General features: G+C 34.3%; 1 protein-coding gene across 2 annotated transcripts; it reads right to left on the reverse strand.

Annotated features, from left to right (window-relative positions):
* Window positions 1-1,877: 1,877 nt before the first annotated feature.
* Window positions 1,878-19,449, reverse strand: LOC136350429 (uncharacterized). Of its 2 annotated transcripts, none has more exons than XM_066302101.1 (13): window positions 19,085-19,449; window positions 6,714-6,834; window positions 6,491-6,637; window positions 6,216-6,432; window positions 5,336-5,943; window positions 3,951-5,285; window positions 3,730-3,897; window positions 3,542-3,677; window positions 3,286-3,489; window positions 2,982-3,128; window positions 2,642-2,928; window positions 2,392-2,589; window positions 1,878-2,337 (listed from the first exon to the last, which is right to left on the reverse strand). In XM_066302101.1, exons 1-13 carry the CDS (start codon window positions 19,193-19,195, stop codon window positions 2,084-2,086), a joined length of 3,933 nt encoding a protein of 1,310 aa, XP_066158198.1. In that variant the 5' UTR covers window positions 19,196-19,449; the 3' UTR covers window positions 1,878-2,083. The 2 variants fall into 2 exon arrangements, with proteins under 2 accessions (XP_066158198.1, XP_066158199.1); XM_066302102.1 differs by having other exon boundaries at window positions 2,982-3,116; window positions 19,085-19,445.
* Between the last annotated feature and the right edge of the window lie 1,454 nt (window positions 19,450-20,903).

Consider the following 20,903-nt stretch of genomic DNA (forward strand, 5'->3'; position numbering starts at 1 on the left):
AAAAATAGTTATAACAATCTGTTTAGCACTACTTCCGCATTTGTGATCCAAGCTTTTATTATTTTTTTTAATACCTGCCAGTATACAGAGGAAAAAGTCGTTATAATCTTATATGCATATGTTTAGTTTTCGCAAAAATTTTTGACATTCAATTTGCGCAGGGAACATGTAATAGTCTTTTTTTTGTTTGCCAAAATAGCAGTTCTGCTACCTCATACAAATCAATTTAGCACGGCGTTTCCCAAACTTTTAGCATTAGCGACCCAATTTTTTTAGATTTTCCTATAATGTGTTTTTGAAACCACTAAAAAAAAAGCTATTTATTAAGTTTGTTCCTGGAAAATATCACTACACTACTTGAATACTACTCAATTTTATTTTTAGGGGTTACTGTTCCCATCGCGTTTTGAATGTTTAGCTATTTCATTTGTGTGGTTTGAGTAAAAGATGGAAGACGAAAATTTCGACATTCGCGATTCATCGCATTAATTTCTCTTTACCTGTATAACGGCTATACGAGGGTCTCATCTGAGGAGCACTGAACAGTATATCAAATTTCTTCTAAAATCGTTACATTACAAAACTCATCTTTTATCAAGTATTCACTGATGTAATTTCGTTTCGATTCTTTGTGAAATTTAGGTTAGAAAATAAACTTCACATAAAAATTGTATTAAAAATTTTAGATATTCGTAGAAGCTTTGAAAATTGAAATTTTTTTGAATATCTGCTATGGAGGAGTTTCAAAAATTTCTAGAAAATTGGATGAAGAATATTCTGTCCTTTGGTTTGGATGATTTGGAGCTCTAATTGACCAACTCTATCCAGTACCAATTTAAAAAAACACACTGAAACTTTAAAATCCTTTCTAAAATTTAAAAAACCTGTAGAAAGAATCGCAAAAACTTTTTGTAATTACGAAATCCTTCAGAATTAAAATCAACCTACCCCAAATAATAGTTAGTGGCACATTTCGAAGAAGTCAAATAGGCTAATAGGGTCTGTGAAAAATATCGTTTGGCAGATAATAATTACTACCAGACAAACATCACGATAAGTATGATGATGATACTGTGGTCACTCTTAAGTTTTGCGGCCGATTTGGTATAATACTGATAGCAACAAGAAAATTAACTATCGATTACAATAGACTACTGAACAATATAAGCTAACAAAAAGTACACCACTTTCACTGTAAGCTAATAATTTGTAAAGTCTCTCCAGTTACTCCACCAGAACCAATCTCGATTAAATATAATCCAAGTTACCTACTGCAAAACAAGCTATTTATGTTTTATTGAGTTATCCATAAAAAATCCATTTACTATCTCTTGAAATTAAAATCCAGAAAAAATTGTTGGGACAATATCCTGTTGTTCCTTTCTATGTATGTAGCGGTAGTCGTAAACGCTTTAAAACGTAATGCATACATTTTTTTAATAGTTTTTGTAAATCATTTTAGATAGGCATTTCCTCATGCAAGTGGGGATAATTTCGGAGGCAGTCTTTACTACTACTAATAAATTAAAAAATATCTTCAGACAATGGTGGCATCCCCTGCGCTGCGTATCTGCTTTTCACAACAAAATAAAAAGATCTGGAGAAGTCCGATTGAAAAATATTGAGTTTCGACAGTTAGAATATTTTTATTACGATTTTTAGAATATTGGAATATTATCGCTAAAAAAATGATATCAAAAAACCGTCAATTTTTATTTACTTTCATCTTCTACGGTTTGCGGACGCAACAATAAGGAAATAAGTTTAGTTCCTTCAGTTTTGTACCGGCATCCATAGCAAAAATTTTGTTCAGTTTTAGCAGACTATTGTTATTTGGAATTTCATAAGGACTGGAAATATGACAAATAATTCCTACTTGAAAAATATTCTTTATTGCAAATGTTACAACTTAAATAAACTCTTAATTCTAAACAAATACTCTGAAGCTGCAGATCATTTATGTAGTAAATAGCATTAACCTCTTAAATCTTTTAACCCCACTTTTGTACCTTTGTGTCCCTTCAACTAATGGCAACTCTCAAATATTTGAGTACGATTTTTCTTTGTCCAGCTTTATTATTTGCTAGCTCTTTTTGCAATTCTTTTCGTCACTTCCATCGCTGCACTCAATGAACCCATTGCACAATCTACTTTCGGGCAAACACTCCCCTAAGGGGCATCTATGCCCTGAACAATTGGTTTGAATTTTAGTTATGTTTCGCAAACGAGATTCATCCCCATTCATGTAAAAGTTGATCCAGTCCATGTAATTAGCCACTTTAGTGTAAACACCAGGTCTGTTAGCTCTGGCACATCCGTAACCATTGCTTGTTATGCCTTAAGATAAATTGTTATTCAGTCAATGAAAAAACTTAGCAGAAATAAATCTACCTTGAAGTGTCCAATGTCCATTAGATTCTGGACACATAAGCGGTCCTCCACTGTCTCCTAGACAAGCATCTCTACCTCCTCTATCAAAACCTGCGCAGAACATGTCGTCTGTAATTTTATACAGAGGTAAAAAAAGAGTACGCTTGCGACATTCTGCCGTTGAGATTACTGGGATTTGCACTTCCTGAAGAGTGTCAGCTATAGAATTCAATATTAGTTACTTATAAAGTAAATTTTGTCGATTTCTTACGAAAAATTCGCCCAACCTCAAACAACTGCCCCCATCCGACCACAGTGCATAGCTGCCCATTTTCCAGCACGTGATCCGTAGGAGGCAAACAAACTGGACGCACATAATCGCTGAATACAACTGGAGAATCCATTTGCAGCAAAGAAATGTCGTTTACAAACCCGAAATCTAGATAACCAGGATGGATTATTATTCTGGAGATTGCTTTTAGCTGTTCATATGGGGAGGGAAGGGAAGTTCCACGGCGGAGAGCACCGAGTCTGGCCACCCAATGTTCATCTGGGGATCTAATCGATTTCGCTTTAGAATGAGGATTTTAATTAAAAAAAGTAGTCCTTGCCTATAAAAACAATGACCAGCTGACACCAGCCAACGATCCGATAGCAAGGTGGCTCCGCATTGAAATTCTCCCTCTTTGTAAAGTGCCACCTGCCATGGCCATGAGCCTAAACCAGCGTTTCCACCTCCAACAACCCTAGAAAATCGCCTAGAATTATTGTTCAATTATTTTTTAATTCATTTACAGTATCTCGTTGAAATGTTTCAAGTGCAAATTTATTTTCTTAAATTTGAGGCATTATTCGTTAATGTGATCCATTGGCATACATTACTGGAATGTTTGTTTTTAGCAACACAATTATTACCTGGCTATATGTTTTACTGCCTGCGGTCTTGCCCCACATTCCAAAGCACTGCATGTCACTTGTACAACTTTCTTGTGGGAACAACTACTCTCTTTAAACAGCAAACTGGACTTGTTCTTGTTTTCTACAGTATAAGCAAGCTCAAAATATTGCCCATTTTCTGATTTTGTCTTATCAGTGTGGTTTTCAATTTGATCCATTTGTCTATTCGAAGTAAGAATCAATTAAGTATTTTATTCATTTCTGAGCTACTTACTGATAAGTCATGGATCTGCACAAGGCCTTTCCTAAATCCTTGATTTCCCATGACATATGAGATTTGGAAACGACATTTTCGAAATTGTCAACGCACAGTTTTCCCCAAGAGCCGCGTTTTCGAACCATCAGATACCCTTTTTTTGAGAACATTAGTTTCTTTTAATTTTTAGTTTAAAAATGCCTCACCATGAGGATAATAAGGGAAACCCTTAGCTGTCTGGCTATTGCTCGCAATAGTTACGCACTGCCTTTCATCGTCCCCTTGAGGACAGTCTTTCAATCCATCGCATATCTTCTTCTGATCAATGCACACCTTGGAGTTGCTGCAGACGTATTGATCTGACTTGCACCACTCTGCAAGCATAGAAATCAACAATACCCAAACTAGAATAAGCTAATCAACTTACTGCATTGGTTTTCATCGGAGAAATCCCAGCAATCCACAACCCCATCACAAATTTTATTCACCAGAAGTTGTGATTTTAAGTAGTCCGCGCAGTTACAATTTTCCTCATCACTGCCATCTGCGCAGTCGATCAGTTGGTTGCATTTTGTTGATTCTGGTAAGCATTTCCCATCCCCGCATTTAAAACTTGATGACTGCTCACAATTTAAATCATATTCTCCTTCCTTAGAAGGGACGTGGTCCGAATCATTATTTTTCAAATTTTCAGGTGTTTTGTTAAAAGTTTTTGTCAAAATTTTCAATCCGTTTGGATTGGTGGAATAACTTGATGATATAGCTTTTGTCGAGATCACTGGCTGTTCCGGAAAATAAGTCTGATTGTCCCGCACCTTACTAATCTCAGAAAGTTGTTTAATTTGCTCAATTGATAAGATATTGGCATGTTTAAATTCTGAAGGACTACTATTTATGGTGGCGGATGAAGAATAGTTAACTGAGTAAATACTTTTTTCATCCCCTTCAATGTCCATTTTGGGAAACCTCACCAGATCATGAGCAGTAGATTCTCCTCCGTCATTGTCATAACCTTCTTTGGCAAAATTGAGAACACCACTAATTTGGTAGTTATCTGCAGTAGTAACGTTAGTGGGGTTTGGAATAACTCTAGATTTATTTTTCGGCTTTTCAGGTACATCCAGATTATACTTGATGAGTTGACTAGGAAAACTTCTGTTTTCAACTGATAAATTATTGGTGTCCCCAAGTCGATTCCTATTAAACGGCCGTCCTACTCCAGAATTTGAACGAACGGGCAAAAGGGTTACCAAAGGGATTTTAGTTGTATGGGACAGCAATTCCTCAACATCGACATCAACAACCTCGACTTGCCCTTGCCCAGAGGGCTGTCGGTTTTCAGAACCGATTTCTGACTCATAAACCATATGATGCTCAACATTAGACACATTACTCTTTTTTAAGGTGGTTGCTAACTCATAGAATATAGAAGAAATATTTTTAACTCCATAGTCCTTATAATCAAATTCAGGAGTAGTCTCATCAACTTGCTTAGCAAGTTCAGTGGTGAGTTGCTTGGTAGGTTCAGTGGCAGTGTCTATGTAAGGTTCAGTAAATGGTATCTTGTTCACTGGGATTGGGTGGCTTTTGAGGCTACTAGAACCTAAACGTTCACTGTTATGGAAATTGTATGAAAATCCTGGATTTGTGAAGCTGGTATAAACGGGAACGTCGTGATTGGTCGCAGGTGGTAGACTGGGGTAACCAGGGATGTTTGCTAGAATTGGAACCCATGGTTCGTCGTCAGAAACTTGAGGACTTCCTGTAATAGTGTGTGAGTTTATAAGGGTTTATGCAGAACAGAGAGCTTACCAATAAACTTAGGAGTATTTATTGTGGGTGTTGCAGTGGTGGTAATGATGGCCGGAGTGATTGGAACAGTTGAAGTGGCGGTAGTGGTTGAAATAGTAATAGTAGAGCTAATCGCCTCGGGAGTTACCACCTTAGTAACCTGACCCTTATTTCCCGGAATTTTATATGTAGCACTAGTCACCGAAGTCTCTTTAAAGGTAGTCCGCTGAGTGGGAATACTAGTACTCTTTTCAGTTCTAGCTTTGGTTTCTTCAGTCTTCTTCTCGGTAATATCGGCCTCAGTTTTACTTATCTTAAAGGAACCTTGTATCACTGGTAAATCTTCTTCATTAAACTCAGGCTCATTTATTATCGGCTTCGGGGTGGTGGTCGCGCTAACATTTTTAGCCGACTTTAGTACTACCCCCATTTTGTTAGATTTTACCGCATTTTTAGGGTTTAAAGTGGTTGATGAAACTTGCATATAATAAGGATTGGATGATTTTTGTACAACTTGCTTCACATTTACGCTTCTTGAATCAAATCGCACGTTTCTGAATATTGGTTTCTTTGAGTACGCGTCGCTGAGGAAGATGTCTTTGATTGCGTTTTCAATATTTGTGAGGTCCCTGAAAGGTCGAAACAGAGTATCAATGGAGATTTTTTCAAGGCGTTTAAAAAAATAAATCTTTTGTAATTTTTACAGGGTGTCTCAGAAATACATAAAATGAGAATTTAGATGAAAAAGGTTTATTGAACTTGTTTTTGAAAGGTCTAGTCGAATTAACCCGAAATCGATTAAAAAAGGTTTGTGGAATGTTTTAAAAATTTAATAAGTGGTAATTTGAAATCAAAAGAATGCACGACACAACCAGATCTACTACGTATGTTTTCTACTTACTCAACTAATTTTCTTCTATTAAAAGCAACCCGGAAATAAATGGTTACCCCATCTTTTCCAAACCGATCAACCGCGGTTGAGTATAATGCAGGGCCCAAGGCACTCCTTTGGTACAATATTTCAATTTGCCTTCTGTATTTTTGGGCTTTTTCTTCTAAGCCGCCAATAAACCTGTCTCCTCTTAAAACTTTTGCGCTACAGCTAAATGTAATAATTGCTGCAAATGAATGAATAGTTGTTGGTATGTTTGGTTTCGTTGAAGAACCTCTACGTACAACTAGTTGGTGAGTCAGTATTTGAGATCCCCATATACAGGGCTAAGCCTGCGATAGCTAAAACTATAACTAAAACTATAAATGATGCTATGGCCAGTGCTATTGAACAAGCTTTGCCTTTCGAGGAAGAAGGTTTCCTGTCAATGCCTGTAAAAATATAGAGGTAGTAATTGGATCGCCCACATTAATCTCTTATTGACTACCCCTGGAGACATGTACATACCTACACAAGATATAGGCGTCCTTAGCTGATGCCTTTCCTGCCAGAGGCTGTTGTATGTGTGTGTGATGGATGAGGTCGATGCCGATCTGCGACCTGTGCAATTTGGTAACGTATAGTCGATCTGAAATTATGTAAATTTGCGTTAAATTTTATTGCAAATTTATATCTGATATGTTGGTGCGCCGGCATAAGGCAGATTTTAATGGAAATTAATGGGACACCTTGAGCAATTGCCATACCATACCACATTTTTGGGGAGATTGATGATATGATAAAGGATATGACGGGTTATGAGGCATTTATTTTGCATCCCGGTTTTGGAAAGCTTATTGCAGTTGAACATACTTAACGTACGGAGGACGTAAAAATTTGAAAACATTCAATGAAATCTGTATGAAGGAAAAAGTCGTCGGTAGATGTGAATCTTAATTTTTGGATGCTCAAATTCCCACAGGCAAACATTGTTGATTTCATGGTTACCGCAGATGCAAACTGCTTTCTTCAATAGCTATCGCATTTTTTGATAATCTCATTTGAAAGAGCATGTTATTCTGCATCTCTTAAGAAAATAATCCCCTTAATGATATTACATTTGAATCACCTGGCTGTACAGGGCGAGTCGAGGAAATTTCGAAGTAACTTAATGAATTACATTTTAAATTTATTCTCAAATTGAATATATTGGGATGTGGCTGTGAAAGATGCATATTTTAAAAATATTTAGAGACCTGCACGGGTAGCTAAAAAAAGTTTAACTTTCATAAGTTACATTTTTTTAAATGTAACATTTTGTATTTGGGTATCCTATTATATTCAAATCATCATTATAAACTTGTTTTATACATAGTTGAATATGTTTATCTTTTATAATTTAGGAGATACTGTTGTTACATTTCAACTTTGTTATAATGTTCATATCTAAAAAAACAATTGGCACTTCCTGAGTATCAAATTACGTAATTCTACTACAATTTTTTCGATAACTAATCCGCCTCTCTTATAGTTCGACATAGAGGTTCTTACAGTTGTACTTATAGATTTTCTTCATAATTTCTTTGAATCCTGGATAAAAACGCTTAAAATCTTTTGCATAGGGTAGAGGGGAGGGGGAGGTCAGAACGTGATAGTTAAAAATATTTCAAAACACTTTTTCCATTTTTTTTTCTTCCGTATGCGTCGTGTCCTCTGTTCTAATGTTAAATTCCGACTAAAATCCGTTGAAATAATACTGGGACTAACAGGCAGTAACGGGAGTAACTCTTCTTAGACTTATTATTGTTAATTAGGCGCCCAATGAACCTGATCAATTCAGACCCGCTATTTTGCTAACTAAAGGATAATTGAAGCGTAATGATTAAACTAGAGAAGAGGATTGCGCTACGAGTAATGGCAATCAACTCTTCAGTGTTCTAGTAATGACTAGTCCGGCTATAATCACGAGGATCATGATCCTCAGAAAAAATTAATTGTTATTTAAGACAATATTACCGTTTTGTTGCACGAGTAAGAATAATTATTGTCAACGTAATTTGGTTAATTACAATAAGTTCTGAATAAAGAACGGTTCTTTTTTGTTTACTAGGAACGTTAGCAAAAAAATACAAAGGCTTGCTGATAGGCTGTGAAAATCTTATTAAAAGTGTAAATAAATTTAAAAAATTTTCTGTCTTCGTACAATGAATGAGGTAAATTTAATTCAACTGCTCAATAGCTCTAACAGTAGAACCATATTTCACAACGTTATTTTGTCGCCACGTAACGGAATGTAAGTAATAAGCGCAATATGGGCAGCAACCATATTCGGAAACCTTCGTCTTGCTATATACGGTAGAAGTTGATTATTTAGGCAAAATATGTTGGAAAAGAGTGTATAAGTACTCATACTCACGTCTTCTTGATTAAGAATACCTTCTTTAGGTCTCATTCTTGTGACAGTAAATAATCCCTACATCTGGTACTCTACGATTACAGCCGCTATTGAAATTTGCATAATTCCGGAACAAGCAAGATATTATGAAATTATCCAACTGTGAAATCCGCTTTACGGCAAAATTGTCTGTCCATATTACAGGACGTTCTGCGGTTTTTGTGCCAAAGTTTCAAAAACATGTTACACTTTTACTGTTACTTGCAATATAACCTCTTTAAAACGACTTAACGGTTTTGTAGGTTGCTGGTACGGTACTATAAAATTTATTGTGACTATCTTCTTAATGTGCCTCTAGCGAATGCCTATTGTGCGGTTCGCTTTATATTTAGATATTGCTATCTCACGCAGCCAGCGTAATGTAAATGTAGCTTCAAAACAATATCAATGATGTAACTGGATTATGCGGATTTTAATTAACGACACCTTCTTATTGTATATTATCGTACAAACTAATTAATTAGGTAATTAAACTAGTAACCGTGAAATCGACTGAACTTGCATCTTGCAGCTTAATCCCATTGTGAAGGCGCCTTTTATTTCTATGGGATAATTAAAATTATATAATGGAATGAGGAGAATATACGATTAACACCCTGCGATTGTTTGCGACCCAATTATGTATTTTAGAAAAATGGCAAACTATAGTGCACCAATCTCAGAATGCTTCATATATTTTTTAGATGTTAGAAAATCTAGAGAATAACAGACTTTCTGATATTAGCCTAAAGCTTTTCGACATATACGAAACCACAACAACTCAAAACAGTAATTACCTATTCGTTACTGTTAGATAAATATGGCGTTAATTAACTATTAAAGCATTTAAAAAATCACTTTATGGCCAAACCTAACGTGAGAATTAGATTCCGGCATTCGTCCAACTAGCAGAATAATTTCGTTTCGTCTTTGGTTCTTTCTCGTGGTCGGCCATTTGGAATTTAAACTTTTTTTTTTTAATTAAGGCCAAATACACCTTAAACCTGAAAACACCCATGAAGGCATCAGAACCAGGTGGGCAGTAGGATGTTGCAGCAAAGTGAATTAATTCGTTATACCGTTAAAAGAAACATCCCATTTATTTATTGCAACTATTATTAACATCCCACGTAACTACGTGACTTGATATATTGATTTGTTAGAGTCCGAACGCTCTAAGAACACCGCACGTCACGAATTTACCATACAGTTAAATGTGTATGCGACGACGGTGTTCTTAAAGCGTTCGACCTCTCCTGTGACTTTCCATATTTAAATTACCACCAAAATCGAATGATCAGTTTCAGCTTGCACATCATACTCGTGCATATACTTTTTAGTAAGGATTATCGTTTTTGAAATTCGAGTGCATTGACATAAAAAATTACCATTTTAACATTACAGTTGTTTCCTGGTTTAACATGCATGTTAGTTAAAGGTAGGTTGTAATTTTGAATACCAGGCAATAAACAACAAAAGTATAATTAGTCAGAACTTGAAGGAAATGAACGAAGTATGCAAGTAGTGGCTTATGGCCTTTGTCAACGTAAATATTACATACGTATGCACACAGTGGGACTTGTTGGTTTTAAATTTGTCACCCTTTGGAGGATACTAGATCATTTAAAACCTTTGAGATTGCGTCCTTTTTAGCAAAACGAAGATTTTCGTGTCGTGAAACTTTTTTTACACAGGGGTCCTGATTGGTCGTTTTCTAGTCTAAACTCTTCAACTAGCACAAAGTTCAATGATTCTTCTCCAGTTTCTGCGAGTAAACTATGCTAAGTTGTTATTTAACTTACAAACAATCAGGAAGTAACGAATGATTGTTATTTTTCATGTGAATGCTACTAATTATTGTTATAGATTGAAATTAAACAATATTTACCATAAGAAAAAGAAATCGTGCAAAGGTTATGTGTTTGAAATGTGTGAATTTTTATTCAACCTCAAAATTTTATTCACAAGCTTTCTGCCTGATGCCGTGACTCCGCCAAAGAGTCTAGTTTTTATTTATTTTTGTTTATATCGTTCTAATTACAACAGTGAAAACCCAAACAATTATTTTATAACAAATAATATAAAATAGTTATAAGATTATGTAAATTTAATATCTTCAAAACGTGGGAATTCTTATTTCACTACCTCAAAACTTATTGATCTATACTATAAATGCCGGAAATTGCATTGTAATAATTATCCTGTTCGATCGCTTCTTGCAATTAAAGATCTTTACCTCTGCGGCTACTGTTTCAGTGAAGCGTTTAAAAGACCCAAATAATTAATACAATTAAAATATTTTTATAATCGTTTCGCAATTTGTGCAAATTACTTTTAATGGGGCGTTTGGAGCCATTTTTAAGACACGAGCTTTTAAAAAAATATCGATTGCGTTTAGTGGAGAGCCAAGAGCCGGTCTTTGTAGATTCTACGCCTCTGTGTGGGAATAACGTGAACAATTATCCAGATCGAGAGATAACAGGCGAAAATTAAAAGCAAATCTTAGTGAATCTCCTGAGTTTATAAGTTACTTTAACGTATACTATTCAGTGATAATGCCGCTGTTCGAACACATATACAATGGATGTAACAGTTCACGTAAAGCCTACCATAAATTAAATGTATATATTCCTTTCGAAAATTAAATATTTCCTTTCTCACAATGTACATCAATGTTTTTCATCAAGTACTGTTTTGCTCATCAGTTTTAGTTTTTTTTTGCGGTATAGAGTTACATAAATCGACTCGAAGATACGTAGGAGTGTAATTATTTATATTATTTACGTGATTAAGAAAAAAATCATTAAGCAATGGTAATAACTAGAAATGGAGAATCGTAATCTTTCATCGAGAGGAAATACTCAAATCGAGGCCGCTAATTTGCCAGGATGCATCAACTTACGTTTTAATTGGAACCCGAAATGATAATAACGATTATTATTTAGGAACCATGTTTTTGTAGCGTTCCGTGTGAAGAGACTCTGAACTCGAACCTGAGAGTTACTTAATAATTTTTGAATTTCTTTAATAAGCCAATTTTTAAGACAGTTATTAAAAGATTTTAAAACGTTATGAATCATAAAATCCGGTCTGCTCTACATTTTTATGGTTATTGTGTGTGTTACCACTTACAATTTAAATCAGACCAAATATTTCAGTTTGCGCATCCATTAAACTACTTTGGATGGGTTATTAACCTTATTGTTTAAAACTATGCTAAACATGTTAAAGATGAGACAGAAACACACATATATGTTCATCAAGTTAAGTAGGTAGTAGCATTTGTATGATAAGTTCACAAGTCAAGCTCTGCAGAAAAGACTTCTAAACATACATGAGCAGACATTGCGGTGACCTTACTGGTTTAGTCACATCGTGGTACTTGTTTGCATCCATGTCATACACCTCACCCAATGGTTTGGTAACAATAAAAATTAATGCTAATTACATCTGGGTGTTGTTTAAATATTTGAGCAGTAAGTACCCATCTGCAAAGGCAGGAACGCTAAAATACATAGGTACCCATGGGTAGTTAAATTTAGAAGGTGAAGATTCGTTGTAAATAATTATTAAAGCTTCCAAGAATCTGAAAGAAATAAGTACACTTGGGTGTATTTTTTATTCCATTTTTGCAGTATAAAGCATCTGTTCGTTCTTGGAATTAAGTGGTGTTGTATATGTTTTGTGGCATAGTCATATGGAGAATTGTCGGAAACAAGCTAAATCCCGTTGCTATGGTGACAATAAAAGGTTTGAATACAGAACCCCCGGTACAGTTTAAAGTACCAAAATTACAACATATTTGAAGAGCTTTGTCCACATTAAGTGGCTCCCAAAAAGAAAGGAATGTTGATGATCCTTTTCTTCTTCGGTACCCACCAAAATGATTAATACCAACAGTGTAATTATAACGATCTTCACAAATGCGAAGTATTTTGCAGGGCGAATTGTATAAAAATGTTTGACAAATCGGCCCAGTATTAATGAAAAGCAAATACCTGTAGAGTATTTTAAAGGCAGTCCCACCAAACTATGTCGAGAACGTAGGGAACAATAATTAGTAATTCCCTGTATAATTTAATGGGTGGTCGCCAGATTCGACCTCAGCGCGAATCGAAACAAGATTTATGACAACGGAATAACAGGTATGTAATTAAAAGTAACATATTAAAGTGCTGTTCATCACTCGGTGGTGGCTTTATGTGTTTGAAAAAAAAATTGATGTCTTATCGACATATTGACAGTTTCGGCAGGGTCAGCCAGTTTTTATTTTCCATTAACACCCCATAAATTAAATGTCATTTTTTACATTATAGCATTATTATGAGTATAATTGCGTATTTGAAACAATGCTCCTTTCAAGATTTTGAAATTCGTTTTCATATACAGGATACATGCCCAATGTACATAGATATAGATCATAGGAGACTTTTTCATATTGCGGCTTACTGACAATTTCCATCACATATCTATTATTAAAAAATATACAAAGTATCTCTAAAAGGTGTGTAAAAAATTTTTCCACAGGTTTTTGAATCCAAAAAGAAAATACGATTTAAGCCAATTTATCTTAGTCTAAAAGTTTAAGGCTTTAAAATACAGGACAACAAAGTGAAAATTAAAGAAAAGAAAAAAATTAATAACTCCATATGTAACGGTACTATCTAAACAAAATGGCGCATCGGGAGGTCTTTAGTGGTGAAAAATTCAAATCCATTTGCATTTTTGATGCACATTTTAAAGGTGAACTAGGCTAGGTGAACTCTTTTTTGAGCGGCATACTTTTTTTTATAACCAGGTATAGAATTTTTTTTATGACTAAATCTGTATTTTCCTACATATTTTATAAAAACTTTGTTGGTACAAGTTCCTATAAGCATTCCTCCTTGAGATTTTTAAAGTTTAAAGTTCGCTACGTGCCTCGAAAAATAACTTTACAGTACATATGTATTCGTACAGTACAGTAAAATAAATAATAAAAAATTGATATATCAACATAAAAACATAGATATTTTAAAAAATTCTAAGAACTGAAAATTAATTGTATTTTTTATTTTTTTTTCGTTTAAACTGTATGAATCAATATGCATTTTAAAAATATTTTTGAAGTCATGCAGCGAACTTTAAACTTCAAATATCTTCGAAAGGAATGCTTGTAAGCACTTGTAGCGACATATCTTTTTTTCATAGAACATGGCGGAAGGCACAAATTTTGACACGAATAAATTCTATACTGGGTGATAAAAAAATTACGCCCCTTTAAAAAGAGGTCACCTAGTGGTGACAACTCCTTCTTGTCGTACAATGTGAATCGGAAATGTAAACGGGTTATGATTTATCATTTCTAAAAATCCCGCAATGTGACCTTTTATTCAGATAGTATCATTACAAACGAGGTACCAAATTTTTTTTTTTTTTTTAATTTTCACTTTCACGTCCGGTATTTTGAAAACCGTCAATTTTTGGACCAAGATAAATTGGGTTAAATTGTCACGTTTTCGAGTTAGACATCTGTGGTAGAATTTTCTATAGACCTTTCAGAGATATTCTGTATACATATATTGAAATTAACTTTTTTCTGAAACTTCAGAATTCTATTTTTTCTATGTTTCACGCATTTTCAAAATTACAAAATCAACTCGAAATTCAAACAAAATCTGAACAGAACGATAAACTTAAACCAACTGCAACTGCATTTCATGGATCAAAACAATAACAAAGAAAGTATTTAGATCAGGCAGCTGCTCTTACATGGTTTAATGCAGAAATCTATGCCAGTTTTTACCTCAATTTGCAATGCTGCAGAAAAAATATGTTAACGGATTTATAATTACCTTCTTATCTAAAAAGGAAAACAGTTGTCATTATTTAAGCATCTTAAAAGTGTAGCAAAGCGGAGCATAAGCAATACACACAGTGGTATTTTCTATAACTAGACATACTTGTAGTAAACATACATCATTTATTCGCAATTATTCGTTAACGGACAATAATTTGCAGTTATTAAACTTGCTAGATGTATGTTAGTAGAATGGAGATCAATGCACATCTCTGCATTTGCCATCCACATTTGCACGTTGCGTTTTAGAGTCGTCCGTTTATTTCAATATCAACAGATCAGTATATAATAGGTATTGAGCGAGTTTTCTCTTGTGGTAAATAGGGCGTAGTCCGAGTTAGCAATGTGAAGGTTCATAAAGTGGTACTGGTACTGGTACTTATAAATCCAAGAGAACGTACTTACGGTCGGAGGCGAGGAATGCAATAATGGCACCTCAGTCTAACCCAACATAAAATCAATTATGCCGGTGAAAAGGTGGTACCCTGACCAATGAACTTAGATTTTGTTGATGTAGGTCAGCATCGGATAAGAAATCTTTTGTTTATGTGTGTTACTACTGGACCGTTTGCTAGAATATCTTAAAACCACGTTACAAAGCTAAAAAATTCAGTTCCGACAATGCTATGTGAACTAGGTACTCCATAGATGATGGTTCGATGTGTTATTTCCGATTATTGGTATTTTGTAAATATGTATTCTGTATCTCCTGCTACGGTCGAATTTTTGATTAGATTATCCGCTAGCAGCACTTAAGAACCGTTGAATTTGTTTAACTAAAATGACTTTAGGAATCCTAATTGAGACAAATACTACAGAACTATGCAAAAAGTGCGTACCTAATTATCCCAGAAGTGTTTGGCTAGCTGGAAAAAGTACCACTTCCACGTGTATTTGACCATTGAGCACATGCCACATAGGATTAAAGTAATATTTGCTTATTAGGTCAAATCTAGATTGAATCTACATAAATTTGATTTTGTCATAATTTTTATGATTATGAAATTAATCCGCGCCAACTCTTTGAATGAAGGTAAAAAATAGCGTAACATTACTTCACAAAGCTAACCATCCTGTAAGATTTTTAGATGAGCGAAGAGGATGCTTCACTTAAGATGGGCAATCAGATCGGCCTTGCAAGGTTCTTACTCCCATCATCATCTTCTGGGGGATATTTTTTTTCTAGCAAACGTCGACCGGTTTATTTCACGATTGGCGTCCTAGCACACACCTTATTATTGTTCTACTCCATACCACCATTCAAACACCAAGTGCCGAAATTTTTTGGTATGATTCAATTTCACCATTTTCTGTTCTAGACCAAAGATTATTAACGGGATATGATCAATAAGCAGTGATCCGTAAATTTAATAGCTGTATTTACATCTATAAATGGTCGTCACTGTAAAAGTTGATCGCATTTACAGGTCATTGATTTTTGTTAACTTGTCCGAACGCAGAGGCTTTTAATAATCCCAGGGTTAAGGTTGGCGGTGAAAGCAGCCAAGAATAGTGTTATCACATTAACTTGCATGAAATCTCTTTGACCTCAAATCATTGTAGACCTCAACGGTTGGCCTCCAGAGTATTTTACTTACGATTCTTGTGGTGTTCTAATCGACTTACTTTCATGAACTAATGAATATTTATTGAACAACCTCAAAAATGCCAATGTAAATTGCGGTCGACGAGGAAAGATGCATCACATCCTATAAAGCAAAGTTCCATCGGTAATAATTGGTCTCAATGACTTTTTCAATATATCAGAAAAACGCTTCAGCGCTAAAAGACACTAGTTAATAGAGCATTTGGTATTTTAAGTGCTGTTAAAGCCATTTCCCAGGTTATTTCCTTCTAAGCCATATTTGTATCGTATGCGTGAGGGCATAAATAAGATTCTAAGAAATCTGTAGAATTACTGATGTAGAATCACTATTAGAAACATTTTTGAATACCTAAATAAATTACTGTCTTTAATTCCAGGTTAAACAATGATTGTTATTCATCAAAAACCTCTGTATGTAGAATTCTTTACCTGCATCCTGCGCCCAACGCAAACGGAATAAAACATGAGATTTTATCTGATGGTGTTGGAGCAAAACTTAAGGTGTTGTTGTACCTTTGCCAGACGGTGAAAGGTGAGTGACGTACCATTTTTGCTAGAGCCAAGTACCCAGAGGAAAAATTAACATCGGTAAGTTGTACTAGTTGATACATACATGCGTGTTGGGATGGGTGAGTATTTTATTGACATGTTAAAAACTTTTGTCAACACTAAATATATAGATCAGGTGATCCTGCGAGATCCATAAGACTTACGATAGAGACATACAATTTGTAAGAAAATAAATCCTTCTCGTAAAATCCTTGTTGGTCGATAAGATCGTTTAGACCTTTTATTTGATGTATACTTTGATGTATTTTCTGTGCCTTTTCTTCCTCTTTAGAAATTCTTGAAACTTTTCCTAAATTGTTGAAATCCAATTTGGACCTGATCTAATCTAATGGACCCTATGTTAATGCTGAACAACTTAGTTGATATCTTGAACACCTGGAAATACATTATAAACACCTTCATTTTAGGGTTCTATTAAAATTGCGAAAATAAACTTCAAGTGATTCCGTATCTCAGAAACTATGAAAAATATTACAATCCAGTTTATGTACGTTTAAGCAGGGTGTCTCGTATTAGTAGGTCAATCTGATAACCGGAAATTTCTTATGCCAAAATAATTAGATTTTCCTCGTGGCATTTTTTTCTTTGGTGCTTTACGTTCATTACACCGGGTGTTGAAGGTAACAAAAACAATTACTTTTGTTAATAACTTGGGTGTTTCTTAACATAATTTAATGAAATTTTGCAATGATATATAGTTCGATTAAGCGCACATTTCCTATGATTTGGGTAAACAAAATTAGAGTAACAACGGGGAAAATGGGGGGTCGTCTACACTTTTTCCTCCCAGCTTTTTTTGCGCACGCCAATAGTGCATTTGATTAATTATTCAAAATAGTCGTTCCTTTATCTGGATTTATTCATTCTTATAAAACTTTTATTTACACCTTACTTTAGAAGATATTTCAGTTTATTGCCGCCAAATATGTGGCTTCCATTTTTCATTTATGTAGAGAACATAGTTCAAAAACACACATGATTGCTGTTTTAGTACTAGATGGACGTTGCACTTATTTATGACTCGATTTTCAATTTGAAGTGCAATCGTTTTCGTGCTAATACTCAGATTGATATGGATAGTTTGTAAAATGTCATCTTCCTGGTGTGGTAAATTAAATAAATAAATAATGGAAGCCACGTACTGGTAGACAATAAGCTGAAATATAATATAAGGTAAGTTGTAAATCAAAATTTTACATGAATGAAGAAATCCAAATTGAGAAATAACTAATTAAAATACTTAAACAAATGGATCATTGGCATAAGCAAAAAAAAATTGGGGAAAAATGTGTACATGAATCCCCATTGTCTCCTATTGCTTCTCTAAATGTTTTAAACTAAATCATAGGAAATGTACGCCTAATCGAACTATACATCACTGCAAAATACGTTAAGAAACACCCAAATTATTAACAAAAGTATTTTTTTTACAACTTCAACACCTTGTGTAATGAGTATAGTGTCAAAGAAAATAATGCCATAAAGTAAGTTCAATTATGTTCGTATAAGAAATCTCTACTATGAGACATTCCGTATATCTCGTTGAGGTGATTAATTTGATGTATTTTCTATGTCAATTAGCGAAGAACTCCTCCCCTTCGGATATGTTCCGTTAAATTTATAAATCCTAGAATTCTATATTTGATTTATCAATAATGAAATACTTGAACATTTTAAATGACCGAAATATTTGTTAAAAAGTAATTTCGTTTTAAAGATTTTTGAGAAGATTTCAGAAGTTTTGAAGTACTATATTCTGATGTTATTGACTGATTTGTATTTTATAAATACTCTGTATATTTATATTTTTCCTAAACACTTTTTGCAATAAACGAAACATTACGTGTAATTGGACTGTGGTTATGATTAATGGATTAAACGATTTTCTAGTAAATCTTCGGTTTTCGATTTATAAGAGTGATATATTCAATAAAATTAAAATAATAACGTGTACTTTTTAAAAATTAATGCCGTGTTCAACAAAGCAAAATAGCAATTATCAGAAATACCACATTAGAATGTGATGAGCATTATGTTTTAGCTGGCCAAGTGTAGCTTTCAGCTTTATTTAAGTAGCAATTATTCATGCTTGCCTCATGTTGATTCCTATTATATTGAGTGCTTTTTTAAAGGAAATTGAGTTTCTGTCATTTGGAGACGTTAAAAAACAATTAGAAAATAATTATTTCTGCACAGAAATCAGCTCCAGCACAGTTCAAGGAATTGCCATGTGTTAAGTCATATTTTTGATTTTCTAATAGTTTCCGTTTTTTAGCATTAATAACGAGAAAAACACTTTTGTAGGGAAATTAAAAAAAAGTTTAAAGAGGGTTAAAAAAATAAAAATCGATTTATAGCTATGTTCCTAAAAAAATATAAACCATGTCATTTCAGTGTAACTAGAGGCATGAGAAACGAAATTGATAAGTGGCAAACTAGTAAGTACTTACTCCAATCGGGCGCATTGAACCTCTAGGTACATTTTGATATAAACTACCCGGAGCCAAGTGGTGTCGGTATTTATTCGGTTCCAACTGAGATCCACAAGTGATATTCTTCATTTCGCCGATTCACTACCACTAGAACCCACGAAAGAAATTTTTTCGAAAAATCATTCCCGGCAAATGTTACATTTTCGTCGTCGATGGTACTGGTGCATGGTACTCTAACGTAAATACAAGCGGTCTTCTCACGCGAAGCGAACGCTTCAAAGCGGTTTTACTTTATGCCGGTATCTACGGTTAGTCAATGTTTGTTAAGGTCTTCGCGGGTCTTCTTTTGCTACAGCACTGGAGGTGGTTGATAGTGACCATCGATGCACTGGCATAGACAAGATCAAGATTTATATGGGTATTATTATTTGTATATGAAACCATGCTGAAGCAGGAAGATGTGAGTAGCTGATGATACTGATGAACGGACATTGCCTAGTTTAGATGGAAATGCAGCTAATGTAGACATCTACTTAATTACTGGAAATATACTTTCTTGCCAACTAGGTGATGTTATGTGCGACAGGCAAGCAAATGATTTATGTATTGTTTATTTAGTATTCTAACTCTTTCACATCCTGGTGAAGTTTTACCTTTCTTTGAACCCTCAATTAAATTAGTTTATAAAATAATTAGACTTAAATAAGTTAATGGTGCTATTCACCGGGTCTTCTGTCGCACTCTCTGCTGTTCATAAACTGGTTTTAATTTTTTAAATTGCCACTGGTATGCAGGCGTAACACTATTAAAGACCGAAACCACACATGAAACAATAATTTTTATACATATCTGCTTTTATGTGCTACTGCATTTGATCGTTAGTCAGAATCATAGCATGAGGTGCAAATGAGACGTAATAACTAGAAAAAGTCGTTCATAAATCCGAATAATGGTGTTAATAACAATACATTTCTGCTTTAACAATTTTAATTGATGGTTTCGAAACCGCTACCGTTTTAAACTTGAACCACAAAAGTTCAGCATTTTCACCTGCTCACGCAAAATTGTCATAAACTTTATATAACTGTTGAGGGGCCCGTTATAAACAATGAAAAATAATTTGCAACTACAACATGCCGTTGTGATACAGTCACTGTTACACTTCATGGTTTACACATAGTTTTAGGTAAAAAAACTGGCCTTAACACGATTCACGAAAACTTTAGCTTACTTCACCTTGTTTATTTTTTGCGGTTCGTATCAGGCAAAAAAGCACTGATGAGGTTTCTTTCTCATCGATCTAGATATTGGATGTTGTAACGGTTTATAATTAATTGTAAATCAACAATCACTGATTGTGTAGGAATTGTGTCGTTTTTCATCTTGTCGAAAAAATGCTTGGATGTTGTAAATATATGAATTTAATTTCGCATTGCACTGAAGTAGATTACAATGAGTATGAAGTAGTAAATTAACAATATAGAAATTTGAAAACGAATCTGCTGGACGTAAACAAATTTACTAGTTACAACAGATCCAGCTATAGATAGGTCGAAAATGAAAGTGATAACAATCACAAACTACCGCAGTTAATTCATGAACTTAAGTAGATTAGGTTTAGATTTGGGTTAGAAAAGTTAGATTTCGGTTAGAAATATATTTCGAAGTCGACGTGTGGAATAAATCCATTCTAGATATCGATAGAACTGAACTAAGAGCAATACTGCATATGTACATTTAAAGCACCTGATGTATTTATAGTTCTACCCGAAATTCCTCAAAATTTTAAATTATTTATTTATTATCCAGACAGTAGTTTTTGAGATTATTCAATGAA

The sequence above is a fragment of the Euwallacea fornicatus genome, chromosome 3 (assembly GCF_040115645.1).
Source record: "Euwallacea fornicatus isolate EFF26 chromosome 3, ASM4011564v1, whole genome shotgun sequence".
Taxonomy (NCBI): domain Eukaryota; kingdom Metazoa; phylum Arthropoda; class Insecta; order Coleoptera; family Curculionidae; genus Euwallacea; species Euwallacea fornicatus.

Coding starts and splice junctions, on each gene's coding strand:
- LOC136350429 (XM_066302101.1), bottom strand. CDS start 19,195: ATGAAGAATATCACTTGTGGATCTCAGTTGGAACCGAATAAATACCGA. Junction 5,286..5,335: donor AAATACTCCTAAGTTTATTG/GTAAGCTCTCTG, acceptor ACACTATTACAG/GAAGTCCTCAAGTTTCTGAC. Junction 3,490..3,541: donor TGCAGATCCATGACTTATCA/GTAAGTAGCTCA, acceptor TACTTCGAATAG/ACAAATGGATCAAATTGAAA.